The 26,445-nt window shown below is 39.6% G+C and overlaps 2 protein-coding genes across 2 annotated transcripts; both read right to left on the bottom strand.

Moving 5' to 3' along the window:
* Positions 1 to 8,113: 8,113 nt before the first annotated feature.
* LOC118481050 (trigger factor-like) lies at positions 8,114 to 8,780 on the bottom strand. The gene is made up of 2 exons (XM_035976137.1): positions 8,274 to 8,780; positions 8,114 to 8,155 (listed from the first exon to the last, which is right to left on the bottom strand). Exons 1-2 carry the CDS (start codon positions 8,778 to 8,780, stop codon positions 8,114 to 8,116), a joined length of 549 nt encoding a protein of 182 aa, XP_035832030.1.
* Positions 8,781 to 8,793: 13 nt separating this feature from the next.
* On the bottom strand, positions 8,794 to 9,747 carry LOC118481051 (serrate RNA effector molecule homolog). The gene is made up of 2 exons (XM_035976138.1): positions 9,482 to 9,747; positions 8,794 to 9,112 (listed from the first exon to the last, which is right to left on the bottom strand). The coding sequence occupies exons 1-2, from the start codon at positions 9,745 to 9,747 to the stop codon at positions 8,794 to 8,796; spliced, it is 585 nt and encodes a 194-aa protein (XP_035832031.1).
* Between the last annotated feature and the right edge of the window lie 16,698 nt (positions 9,748 to 26,445).

Here is a 26,445-nt window from a genome sequence, read left to right on the forward strand (position 1 = left end):
ACTTATAGGGGAGTGATTAGGGTTGTTTTGGGGGGATAATTAAGGCTAAAACTCGGTTTAAACAAAGAAATCCCGCTCAAACATGAATCTGGTCGCGACTGTACATGTTTTCTGCAGACCTGAGGTCCATGCGGCCCGCCTGAGATATCAGGGTAAGTCCACGCGGGCCACCCGGGCTTGTTTATTCGAAATAAGTTTCAAAAAGTTACAATTTAGCCCCCAGACTTGTTATTTTGGTGATTTTAGGGCATTTAAGGACTATTCTTGCCACCAAAGCATAGTTTAAGGTAGATCTAAGTATGAGGGGCACAAACCAAGTATAATTAAGTGTATGACAATCGCATGCAAGTATCGTTTACGTTCAAAACATGTTCAATGCATAAGTTTGGTTTAATTACAAGTTTAGCACATAGTTTCCAATAATAACGTTCAAGCACAATATTGATTCACCAATCGAACATACGAGCATAATTAGAGTGCGTACAACATAAATGTAACAAAATACAAGTTTAATTAATGATCCAAGTCTCGGTTTGACAAAGATTATAAAGAAAGGAACGATTACAAGGATACAAGGTTTCTAAAAATAGAATTACGAACAAAACTTTCTATAAATGGAAAGTACAAAAGAGCCGGGCGTTACATGGGGTATTATACTTGGTCTTCTGATATTGCGGAAGCAATGGCCTAGACCTTGTATAATACTTTAGTGCGCTTTCAAAGAATGAACGGCTTTCAGAAGGAGATTTAGGCGCGGTCCAATTCTTCACGGCTTCGATTTTGAAGGGTCGACATGGATTCCTTTTTCACTAACAACGTGCCCAAGGAACTGAACTTCTTTGATCCAAAACTCGCATTTATAGAACTTAGCGTATAAACGTTCTGTACGCAAGAGTTCGAGTATAAGGCGGAGATGACGCTCATGATCGGCTCGAGATTTAGAATAAATGAGAATATCATCAATGAAGACGATCACGAAGTGATCCAAGTAAGGCTTACAAATACGATTCATGAGATCCATGAACACAGCGGGTGCGTTGGTCAAGCCAAAAGGCATAACCACGAACTCGTGATGTCCATAGCGAGTGCGAAAAGCGGTTTTGGGAACGTCCTCTTCGAGGACTCGAAGTTGGTGATAACCAGAACGAAGATCGATTTTGGAGAAACAGGTAGCGCCTTGAAGTTGATCAAAGAGGTCGTCGATACGCGGAAGAGGATAGCGATTCTTGACGGTGAGTTTATTGAGCTCACGATAATCAATGCACATGCGGAAAGAACCATCTTTCTTCTTAACGAAAAGTACAGGAGCACCCCAAGGAGAAGTACTTGGACGAATGAAACCCTTATCGAGGAGTTATTGAACCTGAGAAGACAATTCTTGCATCTCGGAAGGTGCAAGACGATAAGGAGCCTTGGCAACAGGAGTTGCACCAGGTATGAGGGCAATACGAAAATCAACGGATCGAGGAGGAGGAGGACCGGGTAGATCTTCAGGAAAGACGTCAGGGAAGTCGCGCACCACTGGAACATCACTTAAACTTTTTCCCTTGCCCTTTTCTTCCACAACGTGGGCTAAAAAGGCAACGTACTGTTTACGTAAGTACTTGTTCGCTTGTGTGCAGGACATCAACTTTAGTCCCTTTGAAGGTCGGTCTCCATAAACGTGTAAAACGTCACCGGATGGAAGAGGTAAGCGAACGAATTTCTCGTGACAAGCGATTTCGGCATGGTTCTTTTGGAGCCAATCCATGCCTATGATGACGTCGAAACTACCCAATTGCATGGGTATAAGATCGATAGAGAAAGCATGCTCATTAAGAGTAAGACGACAATCGAGGAGAATGGAATCGACTAAGATGGACTTGCCATTGGCGACTTCAACGGAAAACGACTTAGGTAGCTTAGAGCGTGCACAATTTAACAATGATTCGAATTCCAAGGACACAAAGCTTTTGTCCGCACCAGTATCAAATAGTATCGAAGCATAAAGGTGGTTAACAAGAAACGTACCATTAACGACGTCATTGTCGTTGCGCGCTTGATTTGCGTTTAAGTTGAAGGCGCGTCCACGAGGAGGTTGTTGTTTCTCTTGATTCCATAACGGACATTGGGGCGAATATGATTAACATCCCCACATTTAAAACAAGCCCTAGCTGGTCTTGCGTATTGAGGGGCAGGTGGAGCTTGTTGCGCTTGCTGAGCTTGTGGTGCTTGTTGTTGTTGGTAGCGGCAAAAGGCGATGTCGTGTCCATAACGGTTACAATGGCCACAACGGCGACACCTAGCATTGACGGGATGATGGTAGTTACAAGTGGCACACTTGGGGTGAATCCCAGTGTACGACTTTTGGGTGTTATCAGGAGCAACAGGGTTCGGGTTAACATGCGGCACAATCGCGTTACAAACGGGGTTGGATTGCTTTCGCTTCTTCCCCCTATTGTTGTTCGATTGTTGGGTGATTTGGTGGGCTGGCTTTGAAGAAACGGGGTTTGCGGCTTGCTTATCGCAAACACGGTTGTTGTTCAAGGATGCGGCCAAATGGTAAATGGCTTCGATGCTATCGAGTTTGGCTGCCTCGATCGTATCACGCATGCTAGGGGGCAAACCATTGATATACTTGCTCTTCTGGCGCTCAGGGGTTGAGACAAGGTGAGGGGCTATGAAACTGAGTTGCTTGAACCGGGTGGTATAGGCTAAGTTATCATCTCCCACTTGCTTAAGAGCCCAAAATTCTTCCTCTAGTTTTCGTTGCTCATGAGGCAGGCAAAACTCGTCCATCATCAAGGCTTTGACTTCCTCCCAAGTCAACGCATACGCTAGCTCGTTCGACCGGATGTTTCTTTCGCTCGTCCACCACTCAAGAGCTCGGGCTTGGAATACCCCAGTTGCGCTACGCGTTTTTAGCTCTTCAGGGCAGTCACTGTTGATGAAAGTGACCTCAATGCTATCGAACCACGCGAGCATGGCGGTCACCCCATCATTGCCAGTGAATGGCTTAGGATTGCAAGACGAGAAGTGTTTAAAGTTGAACGAAGCGGGCTTGCGTGCTTCGACCTTACAGTCGACGGAAGAGTGAGGAGTTTCGGAAGCTCGAATCTCGGATATGACTTTGGGGACGACACGCGCAAATTGATCAGCCATGAAAGCCATCATCTTCTTGGTGGAGCGAGACTTCGACTTCTTAGACGCGTTGGAGTGACGAGAAGACATCTAAGATTCAAAGAACGAATAGGTGAGACTTGGTCATAATGTTTGTTTAAGAAAATGAAATTGATCACATAGCATAAAGGGTCACATAGCATAAAGGGTTCAAGCTGATTTGCATAGCATAAAAGTTTAAACATCTCATATAGCATAATCATGAATTTCACATAGCATAACATGAATAAATGAAAGCATTGTAAATTTAGTTTGTTCACGAAGGATTATTATTGTTTGTGATTGCGATAACGTGCGAAATGATTAAAACGACATTTTGAAATGAACAAACGTTCAAGTATAAAATCACATATAAATTGAGATACATAAAAGAGAGGCTCAATAAAACATTGGATTGTTTCGGGTAGAGAAACGTCGACTATTCCAAAGTGGGTCGAAAGTTCTTTCGAATTAGAGATATTGTGCTTTGGCCTATAAGTAAGATACTCTCGTCGAGAAGCGATTAACGGTATCTTACCCTTCCGGTTACTACACATCTCTAAATGATTGAAACATTCGGGACTTTGGCGAGAATAAAAATCGAGGAATGGGACTTAATCGACGAGATGCGGGTTTCACCCCTAACTTGACGATTTCTTACCCTAAATGTGGTTGGTACTCGTCGATCAAAAATAAAATTTTGACACTTTGACGAAGGTCCACTAGAGTTGAAATGGAAATTACCATTAAGTTGTGGATGTCACTCCTAGCTTAATGGTGAAATTTCGTGCAAAATATAGTAAAGGTAGGATGAGAGTCGTTTACCAAATTGTGGGTTTCACGCCTATTTTGGTAAATTCTTCTCGTTGGTGTTACATGAGTATAAAATTAGCATAAGTGTATTCGTGTTAGCCTTAGGAAAGGCACATAAATTTAATCAAAAAGAAGTATAGCTAGGAAGCATGCATGGTAGAGTACAAAAGTTTTAAACAACAAATAAGAGGCAAAATTCCTAGAACTATAGATTAGGGCAAAAGCATGGCAATTTTCCTAATTCCCTATAGTTATGGCTCTGATACCAATCTGTCACACCCCAACCGATGGCGGAAACATCGGGATGAGACGAAGTGTGTATAGATTGCAAGAGACTTCATAACACTATGTGACAATATTTAATTAAATTCAAATTTCATTTCAATACTAAACGTCATACAAGATTCAAATAAAAATAACAACATTGTTTCATAACAAAACATAACAATAAAAGATAGATTAATCTAGGTGTGTATCTAGTCCACCCTAAATCTTGTTTCGTCTTGAATATCATCTCAATAATTAACCTGCAACATGTATTAAAATAGAGTTCAATGCAAAAGCAAAGGCGAGTATACAAGTTTGACTACATAGCATAATAGAATAAAAACTCATATCCAACATGTTACATAGTGAATAAATTTACTAGCAATGCAATTTTGGCATACTATATGATCAAACCCAAGAATACAACGCATAAAATAGCCTAATCCCAATAGTTTAGCGGGGTGGTAATGTTTAACTTAACAATACCCAATAGAATAGCGGGCGGGGCGTTAATCCTATAGCGCTATAATTGTTAAGGTGGGCTAGCAAAGTTAATGAGCATATAACGTTCCAAATCGTTCATAGACCATACAAGCATAGCAATATTCATAATAGTTTCATGTCACGTTCATAGATAGAGTATGTTTTGTTTAAGCATAAAAGTTGTTTTCAATAGGTATACATGTCGCATCCCAAAGTGTAAAGGGGAAAAAGGGATCGAGTATACTCACGGTTTACAAGTCTTGACTTGGAGATCCGAGAGTAAGTTTGGTGATGGATTACCTTGGAGCACCTAGTCCTTCTACACGAGGAAACATAGGTGTGTGAGTTTGGCGTTCAACGGGAGATTATAAATTCGGAGTTTAATATAACATAAAGTAGAATAAAGTACGATACGAAAAATAATCATCTTTAACTTAGTAACCCTTGTATGACACTATGTAACCGCTAGGGTTAGAATGTTTTCATGGGTAGTACACCCATTAGAATCATACTTTAGAGTTTTAGGTCTTAGATGTTATCCTACTACTTTAACATATAAACACAAGCTTAATGTTAAAGGTTCGAATGAGTGTATGTACATATTTAGGTTAAGTATTACATATTATTTAGTTCAATAGTTCAAGTAGGAGGTAGAAGATTAGAACCTTCGTTTAGGCACCTCGAGTTATCATGGATGTCATGTATGGGGTAGGAAGAACATGCTTCCATTTAGGAACCCCTTGAATGTTCACCACTTCACTTGATGTAAAAACAACCAAGGAGGGTCACGAACTAGGATTAGTACAACAATACAAACAACCTAACTAAAGAGAAATCATCAAATCATGTGAGGACTTTATGTTGGAACAACCCAAGTTGTTCCATAATCACTTCTCATCAAGAACCAAGCTTGAACATGACTTGTGGGTGAAATACCCTAATAAAAACAGAAAGTATTTGAGGTTTAATCCTCTGGTTTAAGTGTCTCAACCATGTTTTTAAGCTTACCCAACCATAAGAGAGGTTGTAAGCATTAGGACATTGGTGTGAGATGTGTTAGACACAAGTTGGATGAAGTTTAAACAAGTTTGAAAGAGTATGAAACAAAACAGAAAGTTCTTGGACCATTTCAGAGGAATTCCAGGTCTGATTTCTCCAAGGAGAAGTCAAGGAATCAAACTCCATGATTATCCAAGCAGGTAGGAAGAAGAATCAAGTAATATCGTTAAGAAATGAGCAAGTTATACTCACTTTAGTGCAAGGGTATGAATCTGTCCGAAAATGCAGATTCTTGCTGGAACTTGAGAGTGTTTGGAGAGGTTTGAGTGTGTTGAAAGTGTCCAAGTGCTTGGAGGACCTTGGGTACTTATAGGGGAGTGATTAGGGTTGTTTTGGGGGGGGGGGGATAATTAAGGCTAAAACTCGGTTTAAACAAAGAAATCCCGCTCAAACATGAATCTGGTCGCGACTGTACATGTTTTCTGCAGACCTGAGGTCCATGCGGCCCGCCTGAGATATCAGGGTAAGTCCACGCGGGTCGCCCGGGCTTGTTTCTTCGAAATAAGTTTCAAAAAGTTACAATTTAGCCCCCAGACTTGTTATTTTGGTGATTTTAGGGCATTTAAGGACTATTCTTGCCACCAAAGCATAGTTTAAGGTAGATCTAAGTATGAGGGGGATAAACCAAGTATAATTAAGTGTATGAGGATCGCATGCAAGTATCGTTTACATTCAAAACACGTTCAATGCATAAGTTTGGTTTAATTACAAGTTTAGCACATAGTTTCCAAGAATAACGTTCAAGCACAATATTGATTCACCAATCGAACATACGAGCATAATTAGAGTGCGTACAACATAAATGTAACAAAATACAAGTTTCATTAATGATCCAAGTCTCGGTTTGACAAATATTATAAAGAAAGGAACGATTACAAGGATACAAGGTTTCCAGAAATAGAATTACGAACAAAACTTTCTATAAATGGAAAGTACAAAAGAGCCGGGCGTTACATGGGGTATTATACTTGGTCTTCTGATATTGCGGAAGCAATGGCCTAGAACTTGTATAATACTTTAGTGCGCTTTCAAAGCTCCCCCTCTGCTAAAAAATTGAGAAAATATCGAAAGATATGAATCAATAGCAGTTGAAGAAAAGATTCCCTAAAGGGAACATACCGAAAGTCGAGCCTTCATCCCTTTGATCGAACGGTAGTTCGTACCTGAGCTCTCAAGGTCTCTCACTAACCCGAATACAGATATCAGATTGGTATACTCACCTGTAAAACTGAATCTAGGGAATTTTGATACACGAGTATATTCTGAGGTGGGATTCATGAGTAAGTTAGTTCTTAAAACACTAATTCGTATCTCGAATCAATTGAAACTTGTGTAGAAGTTTAGGTGGACTACAATACTAACAATCAGAAGTGAATTTGTTTAAGATTTAATGATTAATCAAGATCAACGTTGTTGGTGATATGTTTCAAAAACTGATATGTTCTCTTACACAAACTCACAAAAATATTGTTTGTAAATATTTCTTTACTGCATTTCATTAAAAATCAAAAATTCAAAAAGATTTTCGGAGTGTTTTAACATAAAATTTTGAAAATTCAAAAAGATTTTATTTCATATTATTTTCGACAACTGATGTTGGAAAGCTGATTTTCAAAGTTTCGAGTGCTGAACATGATGAACAACAGGGTTGGGAGAGTTTGTTTGAAATAAGAAATGATTTAGAAATGCTTAAATGGTTTCAAATTAATGAAATGTTAAATTTGAATATTTCAAACACTAGTGGTTAAACATAGATTAAAATTGTTATAAATGAAAATCCTATGTTTTGAGGTAGAGTTTGTGCAGATAGTGAATTCCAGACTGCGATCCCAGCTTATTGAAAGGGGGAGTCTGAGGACATAAGAGCCAGATACAGATTTTGGATAAATATCCAAGGGGAGTTTGAAGCTTGAAGATTGTAAGATCAACATTCAAGGGGGAGTATAGATGCTGATAAAAAGAAGAGAGAAGATTGAGGATGCTTTCAATGTCAGACAATTTGGAAAGAGTGAGAAGATAGATCAAGACTGAAGACTCGATGCCGAAGACTTCGTCAACATCCAAGGGGGAGTCTGTTGGTGCATAAATGTCTGTTAACTTTGTCTTTATCGAGTCTTGTACCTAGATAGGATAAACCAGTGCTCAGATGTCGGGAAAATAGGTTTTGTATAATTGTAGGCCATTTCGCATGAAATGGGATTTGAGCCATTTCGTACGAAATGAAGGCTAGTCCATTTCGCACGAAATGGAATTGCCATTTCGTACGAAATGACCATTTCATTTGAACTGTTTCGTGCGGAATGGTCAGTCTATAAATACCTGAGCTGGTTTGTCATTTGTAACATTCGAGATTTCAGAGCCGAGGTGCTGCCGAATTGTCAACTGATCTGTATTGCTTTGAAATCAATAAAAAGAAGATAATTAAGGAGAATCAAGCTGTAATCAAGTTCGTATCATTGATTCCGCCTTTGATATGGATTAAAACTCTTCTGATCGACTCGTTCAGGTCGTACAGCGATCCACTCCCCCTCACTTTCAGCATTCTCAGGTTCTTCATTAGCATCATCATGAAGATAATGATCAACATTTTCTTCAGTAGACGCTTCAGTAACTTTGATGCCTGTACCACCTTGATCATCGTTATCATCCCCGTCATCATCATCATCATGACTACTTGCAGAATAAACATCATCTGCATCATCTTTCCTAACCTTATCATCATCTTCTTCTTCATCATCCTCTACTACATCATCAACTTCTACATCATCATCAAATACACCAGAAACTAAAGATATAGGACAAGGATTTTGAATAGGTGACTCAGAAATAATTGACGGAACGATTGCCCTTTCAGTTACTTCAAAAACACCTTCAACTTGAACACCTTTATCCTTGTCCTTCATTTCTTCTTCAATCTCAGCCTTATGTCGTGTTCTGACTTCTTCAAGCTCGATTTCTTCAAATCTTTGTTCAACAGGCTTTCCGATCAAATTCTCCAATACTTTATTCATCATATACATTTCATGCTCTTTCTTAGCGTTGTTGGCTTCCAACTCTTTGTTTTTTCAGCTTGAAGTACTCATTTTGTTCATCTCTCCGAGCTTTTTCTTTTTCTAACTCAGCTACTCGAACTTTAAGAATATCAATATCAGCTTGATCAACTTCAACTTTTTTCAACAAAGACGAGTTTTCAGCTTCAACAGTCTTGACACGCTTTTCTAGCTTATTTTTCTCAACTAACACATCTTCCACTTTCTTTTGTAACTTCTTCACAAGCTCATCATTCACAAAACTAAAATCTCCAATTTCTTCAAGAGGAATATTCTCTGGAATATTTGGAAAATCTTTGAAACTAGAAGATCCAGGAGTGGTTTGAACTTGTGGTTGTGTGGTTGGATGTGTTTATAGGATATGAGGTGAAGTTATAACAGGTTGTTCATGAATTGGTGTAGAGATACGAAGTTGTGGTGATAATTGATGTGGTGGTGATGGTTGTTTTGGTGGTGATTGATGTGGAGGTGGTGAGTGATGTAATGGTGAAGATGGTTGTTGTGGTTCAGATGGTGGTTGTTGAGGTTCTGATGCTGGTTTTGATTTCAACTTGATTTTCAACTTTCGTACTGCAGGAGATTGAACACGTTTCCTTGCATTAGATTTCTTTCTACCTGCATAAGATGGTGGTGATTGAACTTCTTAAACATGTTCAGGTGATGGAACATACAAATCATCATCGTCATCTCCACTCCTCTTTCTTTTCTTCTGTTTATCTTTATCAGAAATTAGCTTTTTCCAACGTTCAGTTTCATCAACCTCTGAATTAGATGAGCTCTTTTCTTCATCATCGCCTTCTTTCTCACCAGCTGCTTTCTCAGCTTCAAGATTTTCAGTAAGAGACTTCAGTAACTGTTCAGATTCAGGAGATAAACGACCTGGATCTCTTTCAGCATCTGCTTCAGTTTCATCTTCCTCTGGTTCATCAACCAGCATTGTCTCGACAACTTTCTTTTGACGTTTCTTTTTTGGTTATGAAGATGAACCTTCTTTTGCTTGTACTTTCGGAGTTCTCTTACCTCCTCTTGTCTTCTATTCTTTTTCTTCTTTAGTGAACCACTCATTTCATGTGTTTTTGAATTCTGCTAACTTTGCTAATTCATCTGCTACACTCTTTTCTTTCATTTCTTCATCATTTCTCCATTTCAGATGATTAACTGGATCTGGATCTTCGTAATTTGCACTTTTGATGAATCCAAAGAATTCTGCCCTTGTTTTTGGTTCTGGCCGATTTTTGTGATACCTGGATAATATGATCAACGTCTCATTATCCATGTGATACAACGCCAATAAATCATTATCTTCATCTTTCACTAGATCCGGATAAGCATGATCAAGCATCATTTGCACAAATCTCGGATAAATCCAGGTTTTACTGCCCGATGTAATGTTTTCTTTCATGTAATGGAAAATGATTTTCGAAAAATTGTACTTTTTGTTCAACACTAATGCGGTCACCATGCACATCTGGTAATCTCTCATCACATCATATCCACCCTTTCTGTGACTAAGAGCGTGAATCACTGAATGAATGAAAAATTTGTAAGGCTTTAAGAAACATGCTTTCGAATAGTTTGCACTGTTCAGCGGACCATTATATCCCATCCTTAACATACATCCCTTAACCATTCTCTCTTGAAACTTCGTTGGTGAATTTTCATCATCCGGAAAATCTAACACTTCACGAACAAGTTGTTCTGTGATGATGATCTCTTTATCTTCACCATTTAAGCTAACAACTGAAGTTATCACTTTACTTTCTGCATCATACTTAGCATTCTTCCAGAAACGTTCAATATGAGATTTGAAAACATTATGTTGATTTGTCAATGCCTTCTGAATAGGTAAACGCTTCATAAATTCCAGAATATCCTTGAATACGGCCATCTTTGGAAGCTTTTCATCATAAACACAACAAGTGTTATGTGATGGATCAAATTCGACAATCGAAGCCTGAAACATACAACCAAAACACAAGTTAAACACTTTGAACAACTTTCAAAACAAAACATCATTCACACGAAATGGCTTTCAAGCGAAATGAGTTTAAAACGAAATGGTGTTCTCAGGCGAAATGGTGTTTCAAGCGAAATGGTCATTTCGCATGATTTGGAACCATTAACCAGTGAGCCATTTCGTACGAAATGAAGTGTCATTTCTTTTCAAATCAAGTTTTCATTTTGTTTTAACAGGCATGATTTTACAAATGTTTACAACCTATTTTGATGATGAAATTGAAACCCTAGGTTTGTTTTATAACAGATTCCGAGTATACTAATAAGAATATTTTTCATTTTGGACCACAAACACATCCTAGATCTAAGTTCGGAGATCCAGTTCTACCGAGTTCATATGAAATCAAGATATCTAGTTCAAATTGAAGCCCTAGAACTGATCTACATCACATTCCGATCACACTGATATAATGTTTGTTCATTTTAGATCATTAAACAATCCTAGATATAGATTCAAAGGACTGTTCAACGAAGTTCAACATATTTCAGTTAAATCTGGTTCAATTCGACATCATTCCTCACCTTTCCCATGTTATAAGTTGTACCAACCAACTTATACACATATTTCGAACAACAAACACTCAAGACTTCGGCTTGAATCTCAAGAAATAGGTGAATTGCTTGAAATCGCTTTTGACAGTGCATTTGATGCGGAATGGAGAAACTGAGAGTTTCAAGCGATATGGGATCCATTATATAGACATGTCCATTTCGTACGAAATGGACAGTTGAGGCAGTGTGTCCATTCCTCGCGAAATGAGCATTTGAAACGATATGGCCATTTCGTGCGAAATGGTCATTTCATATGAAATTTCCTTTTTTTCAAAATTTTTCAAAATTTTTATCTTTTTGATTATTTCTACCTTTTTACCACATACACAATTAATCAAGTCCAAGTTAATGACCCTGGTCAACTGTTTAGCCTGCCAAGTCCAAGTTAATGACCTTAGCTGACCAATTTACAAACTTGCTGACTTTTTGAAATAGATTTAAGTTCAAATTAATGAACTTTTAAACATTTCGAGCAATTTCCAACACTTTTTCACACACCTTTGCTTATCCAACCCTCATGATCCAACTTGTTTAGCATTGTAAGACTTTTATCATCAGATCTCCAACGTCCGTTGTCAAAAATAAGATAAAAATCAAATCTTTTTGGTTTTTATAATGTTTTTGCTAAACAAACAGGAAATCTTTTTGGATTTTGATAAACAATAAACTGTACACACATATTTTTGGTGGGCGTGTTAGGGGAACATATCAGCTGCTGACAAGATACAAGTATCGTTAAGCTTTGATTTCATACTAAGCATTAAACAATTCACAGTGATTTCCGATATACTGATCCAATTTAAATTTTCACACAAACTTCAATCTGATTAGGATACGAATTAGTGTTTTAAATGCTTAACTTATACGCTTCTACCACCTCAGAATATACTCCCGTATCCAGACCACTATATTCAGTCTTATAGGTGAATGCACACTAATGATATCTGTAATGGGTGAATGCGAGGCCATGAGAGCTCAGGCTAGAACTTCCGTTCAATCAGAGAGATGATGGCTCGACTTTAGGTGGGTCCCCTTTGGGGATCTTCTTTTCTACAACACATGATTAGTATTTTTCAATGTTTCATCATTTTTTATGCTGAGGGAAGGCTTTATTGTTGGATCTGAGTTTGTTTTTTATTGTATTTTACGTTTGTAAATAAGATGAAGATGGATGAGTGTGCAGCGGAAATTAAGATGAAAACAAACTTTGCATACAATCAAACGAGAGTAAACTTTTATCAAACATCTTTACACAATGAACCGAAAGATTGAATTTATTTCAAACACGATTACAATAATTGATGAATGATTGCAAACTCCCCCTCAGTCAGAGCTCAGTAGTTTGTTCGTGCAAAGAAGACGAATGATGCAAAGAGCTAATAGAGCAGTACAAAGTACTGAACTATTTATAGGCACTTGCAAACTACTGAGCATCTTAGCTGACGTCACCATGAAAGTGACATCTAACCTCCTAACAAACTCTAACCTCTGATCTATACAGACACTGCTTGTGTTAACTACTGCTAATACATTCTATTACAAAACAGACTTTAGAACAGCTGCTGCAACCTTCTACTGCTGTGAACCCAGCAGCACTTGTCCGGATCAGCAGTGCTTGACTCAAGGCAGTAGATTGAATCAGCAGGACTTTAGTCTTCCATCACATCTTTACTTGAGCAGCAGTTGTAGGTCAGCACTTTGCCAGATCAGCAGATAGGAGGTCATCAGTTGTTGTAATCACTTTCAAGGGGAGAGATTTGTATATCAACATCTGCTTATTCAGGATCCACTGCTCTGATCGAGTTTGCTTTAATTATCTGTTCCTCTGATAGGGTTCAATCCCAACAATCTCCCCCTGGAACAGATAATGCCAAAACCCTTCATTATTTGTGGACATTTTATTGCCTCATTAACAGCTCCCTTATCTGACCTTTAAATTGTAGTTCAAAGTCAAGGGCATCTGTATCTTCATCATCCCTGCTAAGTGGAAGATCAAGGAGATCCTGCAAATCTTCAAGACTCAGGCCAAGAGCTTGTTCCCTTGATATTTTCTCCACTTCTCCACCAGACCTGAGCAAGGTCAATACGCAGGTCTGTTTGTCAGTTTCCCACTTTTGTATTTTTGAGCCTGGTGGGTTTCTTGGGAGATGCTTATTTGCAGAAGTATTTGGTGAGGCTGGCCTGTTCATCACAGGCTGAGAATTGGTAGCAGAGTTTTCCAGTTCAAATTCTTCTTTAAACGTTCTCAACAAGCCTTCTTTTACAACAGCATTTCCAGTAAGAATTTCTTGAACTGTTTCAGCACCTAACTGGCTTTGTCTCCTTCTTTTGTAGATGGCAGTACCAGTTGGAGCAGTGGCTCTCCTGATTTGCAGCTTTGTTGGCCTTTTTGAAACCTCTGCTTCAGGATGGTCAGGTTTTTGAGGAATTTTTGAATCTTTCTTTCTTAATTCCTCTAACCTTTTGTAGGTTGACCTGACCACATCTTCTTTCCATCTAGCAATTTGTCTTTTTGTACCAAAATCAGCAGCAACCAGTTCTTCTTTCATTCTCTTTAGTTCCAACTGTTTGTCAGGTACATTCTTTTTGAACTTTGCCCAATCAGGAGGAGTGTGAGTGACTTTCCTTTTTATCATGTCTTGAATTCTTGCTGCTTCAACTTCAAGCTCAGGAACAGTCCACTCTTTGTACATGTGTCTCTCTCCTTTGTATCTCTTGTGAAACATAATGCTTTCAATGTAGTCTTTCTTCAAAGTTTCAGCTGCTCTTTCTGAAATTTGTTGACTGACATTCTTTGCAAAACGTTCTAGGGAACTGACTTGTGTGAGCAGATATTGGTAGTATCTTGATACTTCTTTGTCAGTTTTCCCTTGTGTGTTTCTTTTCGAGATATCCTCTGCTTGCTTGGCCTTTATCTTCAAATATTCATCAATATTTTTGGGCCAGGGATATCCTTTGATTGAAGGCAAACTCCTTTTGGTAGGGTCATCCTCAGTATAAAAAGATTTTATTTCTTCTCTAACAGCTTCAAGTTCAAGAGGAAATTGAACACCTGCAGGAGGTAAGGGCTTGTGCATTGGAACAGAAGAGATTGGAACTCGTTTTGGTATATTGACAAGAGCTAAAGGTTTTGAAGATGTTTGGGATGGTGAAGTGACATCATCTTTAGGAATTAGCCTTCTCCTCTTTATTTGAGGAGGGACTGATGATGTTTTGGATGGAAAGGTGGTTGTAGTGGCAGTGGTGGGTGATAGACTAACAGTTGTAGAAACAACTGGTGTTCCAACCACTGTTGTCTTTACAGCAGAAGTTATAACAACTGCTGTCTTCTGTCTTTTGACAGGAGGTGATTTTGATATTGGTGGTGATGGTGGTAAAGCAGTGGATGTAGTATGTGTTGAGATGGTGTGTGTTTTAGGTGGTGGTTTTTTAGCAGACTTTGAACGTCTGACCGGAATGGATTTGGGTAGCCTTACTCTTCTTGTAGGCTTCTTCTTTTCATCAATAAGATTTTCATCATCTCTTGACCCTGAAGTACCCTGATCCGGATAATCCACCCTGGCTTTCTTTTTGGCCTCTCTATCCCTTTTCACACATGCAAGTGCTTCTGCAAGTGCATTTGTGGTCACATCAATTTTCTTACTCCCATCTGGCAAAGGAATCTATTTGGTCATATTTGAATTTTCTGGTGCAAGGTAGAGACCATCTGTTATTCCTTTCCTTCTCCATTCCTGAATTTTCTCCCCCTTTTTGGCATTATCTTCGGGGAGTTGATCAATGAAGAACACTGGTGGAGGAGCAGTGCCAGTGGAGTGCAGGATCTGAGTTTTGAGAGCCTTTAGATCAACCTGAGTGTCTTTGAACCTAGACTCCATAGCATTTCTCAGCTCTTGAACATGTTTTTCATGTTGCTGATCTGCTACTTGTGCTTGATGATGGAGAAAAGGTTGAAAGAGATTCCAGAGCTCATTTGTAGCAGGTGCCTGTTGGAGAGCAGGTGCTTGAGGTGGAACAGCAGTGGATTGTACCTTTTGTACCTGTAACAACTGTTGGAGCATATCTTTGAGCTCTGCAACAGAGTTATCAAGTTTTTCAACACGAGCTGTCAATTTCTGGTACTTTAAATCATCACCCAAGTTAATGGGATCATCTGATTTCCCACTAACAGTGGTTTTATCAGTGGTAGAAGTAGGGAGTTTACTCCAAACATTAACCACTAATGCCCCTTTTTCTTGGTACTGGGGTGCTATAAAAGGAATTGCCTCCAAGGAAGTCTTATTGATGTAACCACTGTCCAACTGTAAACCAGTGGGTTTAAATAGTTGTAGTGGCTGCTTCACTTGGATTACCACAAAGAGTTACTTGTAACTCAATGGGTGTAACCTCCTCAGGTTGTGTTGGCGGGTTAGCAATGAATGATACAGCAGGCTCAGTCATTTGTTGAGGCATATTCTCATTGACAGGTGATTGAGAAGGACTGAGTAATGCCTAGTTCAAATCAATTGCATCCAACAGTAGTTGTGTTTTTGGTGGAATTGTGGATGGGATGGTTGGTGTAGATGGTGGACTTGCTCCGGGCATTGAGCTATGGATGATGGAAACGAGTGTATCCAGAGCATCATGATGTGGTGGCCCTTTGTGTACAACCTGTTCTTTTTGTGAAGAAGCAGGAGGAGTTATGGTTATGGGTTGAGATATTTGTACCAACTGCTGTGAGGAAGAAGCAGCAGTGGTTTCTTGTGACATTTGTGTTGTCACAGGCATTAACTCTGGTATCTCATCCTCCAGAGTTGCCGTTTTGATTGGTTTGGGGGGTTTTGGATTTTTCTTTTTGTTTTGATTTTTGGGATTTGTAGGTGTGGGTTTCAAAACAGTTGGTCTGCTGCTTTGATCACCTAGAGCAGTGGGCTCAACAGCAGATGCCTGAGGAGCAGTGGTAGCTGCTAAATTCTGCTCAGGCACCCCTGCTTGTGTTTTGCAAGGTGCTAACATTCGTGAAAAAGTTTCAGATGTTAGGCAGTTTATTACAGTTATTTCACCTTGGTTTATTAAAGCTAAATCATCCTTACTGAATTTCTTTTCAAAATAGTAACTTAAAAACCTTGGAAACAGCAACAATGATTTGGATTCAACATTATTAACCAAATCTTTAAAGATTTCCCGAGAATAGTTACAATTTTCTTCTTGAAGAATTGCATATCCCAGATTTTGAATCTTTATAGGGATCTCATTAAAAGAAGTGGTTTTGTTTGAAACACATAGTAGGAGGGTATGAAATAGGAATCTGGGTGCCGGAGGAAAATAACCTTTTTCCAAGGTTAGTTTCGTCATCATTGTGGCTTCATACCCTCTTTCAATGAAGTCAGTGTGCAACTCGTTTTTAGTGAAGGAAGTTTTACCTGCCTGATCATCGAGTTGGAAGACCTCGGAGATGGATTGTGGCGTGATTTGGACATTTTTACCCTTTATAGAAGAGTGTATGGTGGTTGCAATGTCTCCTTGTTTTTCAAGGGTTGCATTCTTCCAAAACTCCTTTTGGGTCGCCAAATAGATTGGTGCATCGGCGGTGAGAAAAGTTTTGTACTTTGATTTTGCCATGATGGTAATAATGGAATCGAAAACATCGGTGGATCCTGGTTTTGTGAGAAGACCCAGGAGATTGTGAGATTTTTTGTATGGAATTTAAGTGGAAGTTGCATTTTGAGAGGCTGTTTTCGATGATTTTGATGTGGGTTTTGCAGATGACTTCGATTTTATCATTTTTGAAACGAACGATCGAAGGAATTTGTGAGAGATGAGAAGAAAAACTGCTTTGAGAAGAGAATTTTTAAGAATTCAATTCGACAGTAAAACCCTGTTTTGATGGTGAGTGGGGGATTTTATGGGGAAGAAAAGTGAATGCTGACGTGGCAGCCGTTACAAAAGGTCTGACTGCTATGTACTGCCCACGTAACAACCCCTGGTGAAAAATGAAGGACAGTACTTTGATGAAAGCAACTGATGAAGGCAGTGGTAAGGAAGCAGTGGATGATTTTCACTATCAGTGGATAGCATATCAGTGGATAAGCCACTGCTTTTGAACAACAGAGGTTATCAAGAAATGAGAGAACAGATGTTGCCTTTCAGCAGTGGGCAGGGTTTTTGTAGTAGAGCAGACTTTTGAACAATCAGTGGTTATGGCAGACTTTTAAGGATTTTAATGAAATTTTCATTTTTAGCTATTTTTAAGGATGGATTTTTGATTTTCTGAAAACATTTTGTTGCTTTTATTCATAGAAAAACAAGATGTTGCTTGTCATTCCATGTTTAGCATCCCAATCCTAGAGACCAAGCTTTCAAAAGTGGCTGTATCAAGTGCTTTTGTGAGCACATCTGCCAGCTGGTCTTTAGTTGGGACATGATGCAGAGAAATCAAACCTTTTTCATAGCAATCCCTCACAAAGTGATGTCTGATGTCGATGTGCTTTGTGGTAGAGTGGGAAACTGGATTTTTTATGATATTTTCTGCTGCCTGGCTGTCCAATATGAGTGGTGTCTTTAAGGCAGTGATACCAAAATCCAGCAACTGATTTGAAGCCACAGGAGTTGGGCTGTACAGCTTGCAGCAGCAATGTATTCAGCCTCAGCAGTGGATGTTGAAACTGCTGCTTGCTTTTTGCTTTGCCAAGAGACTAACAATCACCTAGAAACTGGCACCCGCCTGAAGTAGACTTCCTTGTGATGTGACATCCAGCAAAGTCACTGTCTGAAAAACCTGAAAGCTTTATATTCCCATTAGCTGGATACCAGATACCAAGTGTGGGAGCACCTTTTATGTATCTGAGAATCCTTTTTACAGCAATGAGATTTGATTTTCTGGGAGCTGATTGACTTCTTGCACAGACACATGTTGCAAACATGATGTCTGGTCTAGATGCAGTTAGATACAATAAAGACCCAATCATGCTTCTGTAAAGTGTTTGGTCAATCAGCTCATCCTTTTCATCAGACATGACCAGCTTATTTGTGGCCATGGGTGTGCTGCATGGTTTACAATCATTCATATCAAATTTGGTTAAAAGTTCTTTAGCATATTTGCTTTGATGAATGAAAGTTCCATTTTGCAATTGCTGTACTTGGAGACCAAGAAAGCATTGCAGCTCACCCATTGCACTCATTTCAAACTCAGCTGTCATGAGTTCTCTAAACTCTTCACACATTTTGGTACATGTGCTTCCAAAAATAATGTCATCCACATAAATTTGGACAATCATTAAATCTTTCCCTCTCCATTTAAGAAACAGTGTTTTATCAATGGTACCTCTTTTGAAACCATTTGAGAGTAGAAAGTTGGAAAGAGTTTCATACCAGGCTCTTGGTGCTTGTTTCAGGCCATACAAGGCTTTGTTTAGCCTGTAGAGATGATCAGGATAAAATGGATCCTCAAAGCCTAGAGGTTGACATACATACACCTCTTCTTGCAATGTACCATAGAGGAAAGCACTTTTGATATCCATCTGAAACACCTTCATGTTGTGGTTGACAGCAAAGGCCAGGAACAGTCTGATAGCTTCCAATCTTGCAACAGGGGCGAATGTTTCATCATAATCAATCCCCTCTTCCTGTCTGTAACTGATGTGTGTAAAATGCAACATATAAATCACATCAATTAAGGCATAAAACTAACCCTTTTTAAGTACTAATGTTGGAAAAAGAGTGTTTTTGTCTTCCTTTTGTATTTTCAGGATGAAATGAGCTCAAAATCACAAAAGAAGCAAAAAAGACAACTAATTCTTGCATAAATACAAGAAAAGGAACAAAAGTAGACTGCCCGGACCCTCAACGGCACCTCCCAAGGCAAAGAAGAGAAAACAGAGACTGAACACGCCCCGTGTCCAGCGAACACGGGGGCGTGCCCAGGAAGCAGCAGAAAAGACAAACCAGTAGAAGCTTCCATTGCCCACCACGGGGCCGTGTCCAGTGGGCACGGGGGCGTGGTGAAAGTACAGCAGGCGCATTAATTGTAATTGCGAATTACAATTAATGAAGAGAGAGAATGTCAGACGGGCACGGGGGCGTGTCCAGCGGACACGGGGCCGTGCCCAGCCTTCTGTTCAGCCTATAAATAGGGGAGCTTGGTTTCATTCTCTTTCATCCCTTGGCACACCACCTCTCTCACACTTCATCCACCACCCACCACCACCATAACACCATCATCCACCACCATCATCCATTGTCCATCGTAGAGTGTGTGAGTCGTCTCGGGATCCAAGATTGATAGTAAGAGTTCTTGACAATCAAGGCCATGTTTGCCTAAGTCTCTTACATCACTTGGTGAAGACAAGTGTTTAGTATAATACTTTTTATTTTTAATCTTTTGCACTTTTTATTTGGTTTTGTATTAATGACTTTAATAACTAGTTACTTATGTTGAAGGTGATCTTTCCTTATCGTTTGTCCGTGGTGTCTTGGCGTTATTTTACTGTCTATATAAAATAAAAGATTTTCACCATTCATATCTCCACGGTCTATATGGAGGTATGTTGGCTACCTGGTCGGGGGTTAAGGGAACGGTTTGGTAAGGGTCTTGCCCTTGTTCACCGTTTAGAGGTCCTGCTTGGGACCTGGGTCAAATTTAGTAGGATCTCCTTCAATGCCCATAGGTATTGGATGGCGGGGATCCAAACTCTTTGACCCCCTCATAAGTTAACTACTATTAATACTATAACCCGGCTATTTAGGACTGTATCCCTGCTGACTCAGACTACTTAGCCGAGGGTAACGTCACCGCCGAAAGCGGGGCCTACCACAATTTGCATTAATAACTTAATTCATTATCTTTCAATAATCCGACCCTTTAGGATTGTATCCTTGCTGACTCAAACTACTGGGTTGAGGGTAACGTCGCCTTCAAAAGAGGGGCCTACTACAATAACTAAGATAATCTCTTAAACAAGTGCAAAAGTGCGAAAATAATCAAAGGTTATACTAACACACGTGTCGGATCCAAGTGATTCATCTTGTCTATCTGTTTTTATTTTATTTTATTTTTCAGCATTTAGTTAGTTTTTATTTTTCTTAGTTTAAAACATTTTTCTCACTTTTTGATTTGATTAGACGTTGAGGATAAACCGGTATTAAAAGCTCTTGTGTCCTTGGACGACCTCGGTATCTTACCAACACTATACTACGTCCACGATGGGTGCACTTGCCCATATGTGTGTTTGGTGTTAGTAAATATCGTGTTTTATAAATTTAAAACTTGGCTAAAAGTGTAAAAAGGGGCTTACATACTCATCAAAATTATAACACACTTCACGCACATCAAGTTTTTGGCGCCGTTGCCGGGGACACAAGGATTTTAAGAAAGTTAGGAATCAACGGCCTAATCATATTTTTATTTTTCTTTAATTTTTTAGGATTTTTTCTTAGATTTTCAGCTTCTGCAGAGCTCAACACGGGGCCGTGCCTGCTGAACACGCCCCCGTGCTCAATCATTGGAACTGGCAATTCTGTTTTATGTCAGACAGTAAGCTGAACACGGGGCCGTGTCCACTCAACACGCCCCCGTGCCCAAGATTCAGTTACTGAAAACAGAACTGTTAGATCCCGGCGGTTGGTAATTTCTGACACAAACATGAGTGATAGTAATTCTTTTTACTTTCGGCACTCTTATGGTTTGTGGTGTCGATTATGTGGAGGCGAACATGAGGAATTAAAATGTTATTTTCTCAATTATAGGCCCCACTATATAGACCCACCAATTCCCAGTAACCTTAAAAGGGGCGAAAGTAAAAATAAGCACTATCTCTCCCTCGAATGCGCCCAGCCAGATATTCTAGGAGAAATGCTCCTTGACGAGTTATTTCAACTAGAAGAACTAATTCTCAATTGGTCAAAAGAACTTAGGAAGGATTTTATAGATCCATCCCAAGATGATGACCATGAGGAAATGTTGGAACCGCATTCCGACAACCTCGTTGCTCCCGAAAATACCTTCATACCTAGAAAAGATGTGGACGATAGTCGTCCCTGTGTCGATTGTGCCGTGAAGGAATCCCCATCGACTTCGTTCGGTGCATACATAGACCTGAGCGATTCGGCATACACCTTCTTTAACGAGAGCCCGGAAAAGGGTTGGACTTGTCCACCTAGAATGAAAATAGGAATTACCCTCACCGATAACCTCTTGCGTTCTCGCCTTAGTATAGGACAATTAAGGTATCTTAGGCACTTTGGGGTTGTTCCAACAAATCAAGAGCCACCCGATATAAATTAACTCCTTAGTAAGAGACAAAACTTCATAAAACAGCTTTCCGACACGGGGCCGTGCCCGGCCAACACGCCCCCGTGTCCACCAAAAGATTCCCTTCTGATCAGAACGTCAGAATACGGACAAACTGTGTCAGAATTTCATCTGCACACGGGGCCGTGTCCAGCGGACACGGGGCCGTGTCCAGAAGGCTGTCGTTTTCTATAAATGCAGCCAAAAATCCTGCACATTAGGACCAACTTGGGACAGAGATTTGAAGGAATCTTCTCTCAAACAATCCTAGGTAAGTCTAAAAGAAGTTTCCAACAACCCATCTTGTCCTTTCCTCTTCTAGACATTTCCTTCTTTTTCATCTTTCTTCAAGAACTACCATGAAAAGCTTGAATCCTTCAACCTTTGTGGTAGGAAACAATGAGTTTTGATCATGGAATCTTGGTAAAAACATGTTGTGTAACATTGTTTAAAGTTATTTATTGCCGAAAAGTCTACATAAATTCAGGAAATAACTTAAAAACCCAAGATTCCTTGCTCCAAAATTCTGCAGAAAGATGAACACGGGGCCGTGCTCAGTGAGCACGGGGCCGTGTCCAGAAACTGTTTCGTCATATAAACTGCTTTTGGTTTATTTTTCGTAGAATGGCGAGTGAAAACAGCGAAACATCATCCGTTCACTCCTCAAACAGCCGAAGGGGAAGAAGGCCCTCCGTTGAAGCTACACTTGTGCACTATGTGATAGCACTGAGGGAAGCTCTCGACGAAATGACGTCAGTGGAGGAGGTCCTCATTGACCATATTAACGATCTTACGATGGGACTTGAAAGCAGCTTCCAAGAGATTAACCTTTTGCACCAAAGGTTAAACATTCTGGTAGCACCTCCTATGGAACCAGTCCTTCCACAACAAGATTGGAACTTGGCACTCGGGGTTAACAACCCTACCGGGTGGGGAGACTTTCCCGCAGAACCTCCCATGGAAAACCCACAAGAAATTCCAGCGGAAGTTGCAACTCCTCAAACTAATGCAAATGAGCCCTCTTTTCTCCTTCTAAGGGAGGTAGAGGAGTGGCTCGCCGACATATGAGGAGAACCACACCCGGAAGAAGGAGTTCTAAAAAGCCTTATCTAACCAAGATTAGTAGCTTCTTGGAAATTTTGCTAAATTAAAATAAAACATAGGGCTAGAACTCCATAGTTTAATATTTATGTACTTTCATCTTTAACTTTATGTAATGTCTCTCTATGTTCGCAATGTTATGATGGTTTTTAAGATTGATGGTTGTTTTGAGAATAAAACACACTCATTGTGGTAATGGATGAAAAAGGGAACGAGAAAAATCGAACCATGCACGAAGAACAGAGCAACCCGACACAAATCTCCATCACAGAAGGCTCAACACGGGCCGTGCCCAACCAACACGGCCCCGTGCTGAGCCACCTGCAGGAAAACACCCAGTTCAGGTAACTGGACACGGGCCGTGTTCAGCGGACACGCCCCCGTGTCCAGGCTTCTGTTTCAATTCTCTAATTTTTGTTACTGGCACTTGACCACGGGGCCGTGTCCAGGATGCCAGTAACATAAATCTTTGCTTTTTAAACCACTTTTACACACTCTAATCAACCAAAAACCTTATTTTTTGGACACATTGAGGACAATGTGTAATTTAAGTGTGGGGGGGATGCTAAAACCTTGAATTTTGCAAATCCTAAACACAAGCCTTACACAAAACTCTATTGGAACCGCTAAACACCCCAATTTTTTTCAAAAACTTTTTCATTTTTTTTATTTTTATTTACTTGTCTTAGTTTAAGTTGGGAATAACAAGTTCTAAAAAGGTTATATTTTTACAAGTTTACAACCGATAGCGTCGTGATAACAAAGAACCAACATAAGAAAATTATGAAACGGCATAACAAGTCTAGTTAAAAATTCGATTATATATACTTGATCACATTAAAAACCCATTCCCACAAAAGTGAGTTTTGAGCCTTTATTGAGCATAAAAATATACATATTTAGACTAAATGCTCATTTTTCGTTTCTTGTGTGAATAGCCGCTTGGTTCTTACAAATCTAGAACTTGCCACAACAATACATTCCCGGTCCTTACCAACTTAAACCCAAGTAAGTAAATGATGGAGGCATTAGGACTAACCATTTTTTCTTTCTAAACCATTATTTTTCATTTTTTTACCACCTACCCAAAATCCCCCTAGATAGCCCCTTTGAGCCTAAACCTTTCATTTCATACCCCAAAACCCTTTTCACCCACCAAAAACCTTTTTTATTTTTCACCCTTTATTTTAGTAACAAACTCGGTTTTTCGTAAACTCGCCTTTTTATGTGATGGAAAAAAAAAAACAATGATGAAGTCAAAAACAAACAAAAGCTATATAAAAGCTTGTTTGGAGAAATACTTCAAAATAAAAAGTCGCTAAAGACAAGGTATTTTACGAAAACCGACGCTTTTACGATTTTTCGCCCTTTTTACTAACCACTAAGCCAACCACCCACCTTTAACCCAAGCCTAACCCTTCACCCAAAAGTCCTCTTGATATTTACAAAGGCAAAAAGTTAAAAAGGAGGAGGATTGATTGCTTGGCAAGCCTATGGAAGGCGTAAGTTCCATGCCGCTCTCGAGTGATTCACTAAAAATATACACCTTCGGCCGAGTGTTAAGTGATCCCCCGTGAGGTATGTGAACTTGTATATAAATGGAATTTTAATAAGGCATGCTATGCCCAAATAAGTAATTTATCTTATGAAACGTTCAAAATAAATCATAACGAATAGGATTGTAAATAAATAAAAATAAAACTTACAAAGACCTTGGATTCCCGACACTCTAGGACAAGCTAAAAACCTTCTCTTCTACCTATTCCATTTGGGAGTGTAAGCCACATTTAAAGAGTTTTGCTTGAGGACAAACAAAAGTTCAAGTGTGGGGGTATTTGATGTGTGTAAAATGCAACATATAAATCACATCAATTAAGGCATAAAACTAACCCTTTTTAAGTACTAATGTTGGAAAAAGAGTGTTTTTGTCTTCCTTTTGTATTTTCAGGATGAAATGAGCTCAAAATCACAAAAGAAGCAAAAAGACAACTAATTCTAGCATAAATACAAGAAAAGGAACAAAAGTAGACTGCCCGGACCCTCAACGGCACCTCCCAAGGCAAAGAAGAGAAAACAGAGACTGAACACGCCCCGTGTCCAGCGAACACGGGGGCGTGCCCAGGAAGCAGCAGAAAAGACAAACCAGTAGAAGCTTCCATTGCCCACCACGGGGCCGTATCCAGTGGGCACGGGGGCGTGGTGAAAGTACAGCAGGCGCATTAATTGTAATTGCGAATTACAATTAATGAAGAGAGAGAATGTCAGACGGGCACGGGGGCGTGTCCAGCGGACACGGGGCCGTGCCCAGCCTTCTGTTCAGCCTATAAATAGGGGAGCTTGGTTTCATTCTCTTTCATCCCTTGGCACACCACCTCTCTCACACTTCATCCACCACCCACCACCACCATAACACCATCATCCACCACCATCATCCATTGTCCATCGTAGAGTGTGTGAGTCGTCTCGGGATCCAAGATTGATAGTAAGAGTTCTTGACAATCAAGGCCATGTTTGCCTAAGTCTCTTACATCACTTGGTGAAGACAAGTGTTTAGTATAATACTTTTTATTTTTAATCTTTTGCACTTTTTATTTGGTTTTGTATTAATGACTTCAATAACTAGTTACTTATGTTGAAGGTGATCTTTCCTTATCGTTTGTCCGTGGTGTCTTGGCGTTATTTTACTGTCTATATAAAATAAAAGATTTTCACCATTCATATCTCCACGGTCTATATGGAGGTATGTTGGCTACCTGGTCGGGGGTTAAGGGAACGGTTTGGTAAGGGTCTTGCCCTTGTTCAGCATTTAGAGGTCCTGCTTGGGACCTGGGTCAAATTTAGTAGGATCTCCTTCAATGCCCATAGGTATTGGATGGCGGGGATCCAAACTCTTTGACCCCCTCATAAGTTAACTACTATTAATACTATAACCCGGCTATTTAGGACTGTATCCCTGCTGACTCAGACTACTTAGCCGAGGGTAACATCACCGCCGAAAGCGGGGCCTACCACAATTTGCATTAATAACTTAATTCATTATCTTTCAATAATCCGACCCTTTAGGATTGTATCCTTGCTGACTCAAACTACTGGGTTGAGGGTAACGTCGCCTTCAAAAGAGGGGCCTACTACAATAACTAAGATAATCTCTTAAACAAGTGCAAAAGTGCGAAAATAATCAAAGGTTATACTAACACACGTGTCGGATCCAAGTGATTCATCTTGTCTATCTGTTTTTATTTTATTTTATTTTTCAGCATTTAGTTAGTTTTTATTTTTCTTAGTTTAAAACATTTTTCTCACTTTTTGATTTGATTAGACGTTGAGGATAAACCGGTATTAAAAGCTCTTGTGTCCTTGGACGACCTCGGTATCTTACCAACACTATACTACGTCCACGATGGGTGCACTTGCCCATATGTGTGTTTAGTGTTAGTAAATATCGTGTTTTATAAATTTAAAACTTGGCTAAAAGTGTAAAAAGGGGCTTAAATACTCATCAAAATTATAACACACTTCACGCACATCAGTAACCTTGAACCACAAGCCTGGCTTTGTTCTTGACAACAATGCCCCTTTCATCTGTTTTGTTCTTGAAGACCCACTTTGTGCCAATGGGACTAACCTCTTTTGGCAGTGGTACAAGCTCCCATACTTGTTGTCTTTTAAACTGTTGGAGCTCCTCTTGCATGGCTTCTACCC

The sequence above is a fragment of the Helianthus annuus genome, chromosome 8 (assembly GCF_002127325.2).
Source record: "Helianthus annuus cultivar XRQ/B chromosome 8, HanXRQr2.0-SUNRISE, whole genome shotgun sequence".
Lineage (NCBI taxonomy): Eukaryota > Viridiplantae > Streptophyta > Magnoliopsida > Asterales > Asteraceae > Helianthus > Helianthus annuus.

What these genes read in the sequence shown, in the direction of transcription:
- LOC118481050 (XM_035976137.1), bottom strand. Translation starts at nt 8,780, where the DNA reads ATGTATATGATGAATAAAGTATTGGAGAATTTGATCGGAAAGCCTGTT. An exon ending in GTGAGGGGGAGTGGATCGCT is followed by an intron (nt 8,156 to 8,273) that starts GTACGACCTGAA and finishes TTGATTTCAAAG; the next exon opens with CAATACAGATCAGTTGACAA.
- LOC118481051 (XM_035976138.1), bottom strand. Translation starts at nt 9,747, where the DNA reads ATGCTGGTTGATGAACCAGAGGAAGATGAAACTGAAGCAGATGCTGAA. An exon ending in GGAGATGACGATGATGATTT is followed by an intron (nt 9,113 to 9,481) that starts GTATGTTCCATC and finishes TGGATCTTCTAG; the next exon opens with TTTCAAAGATTTTCCAAATA.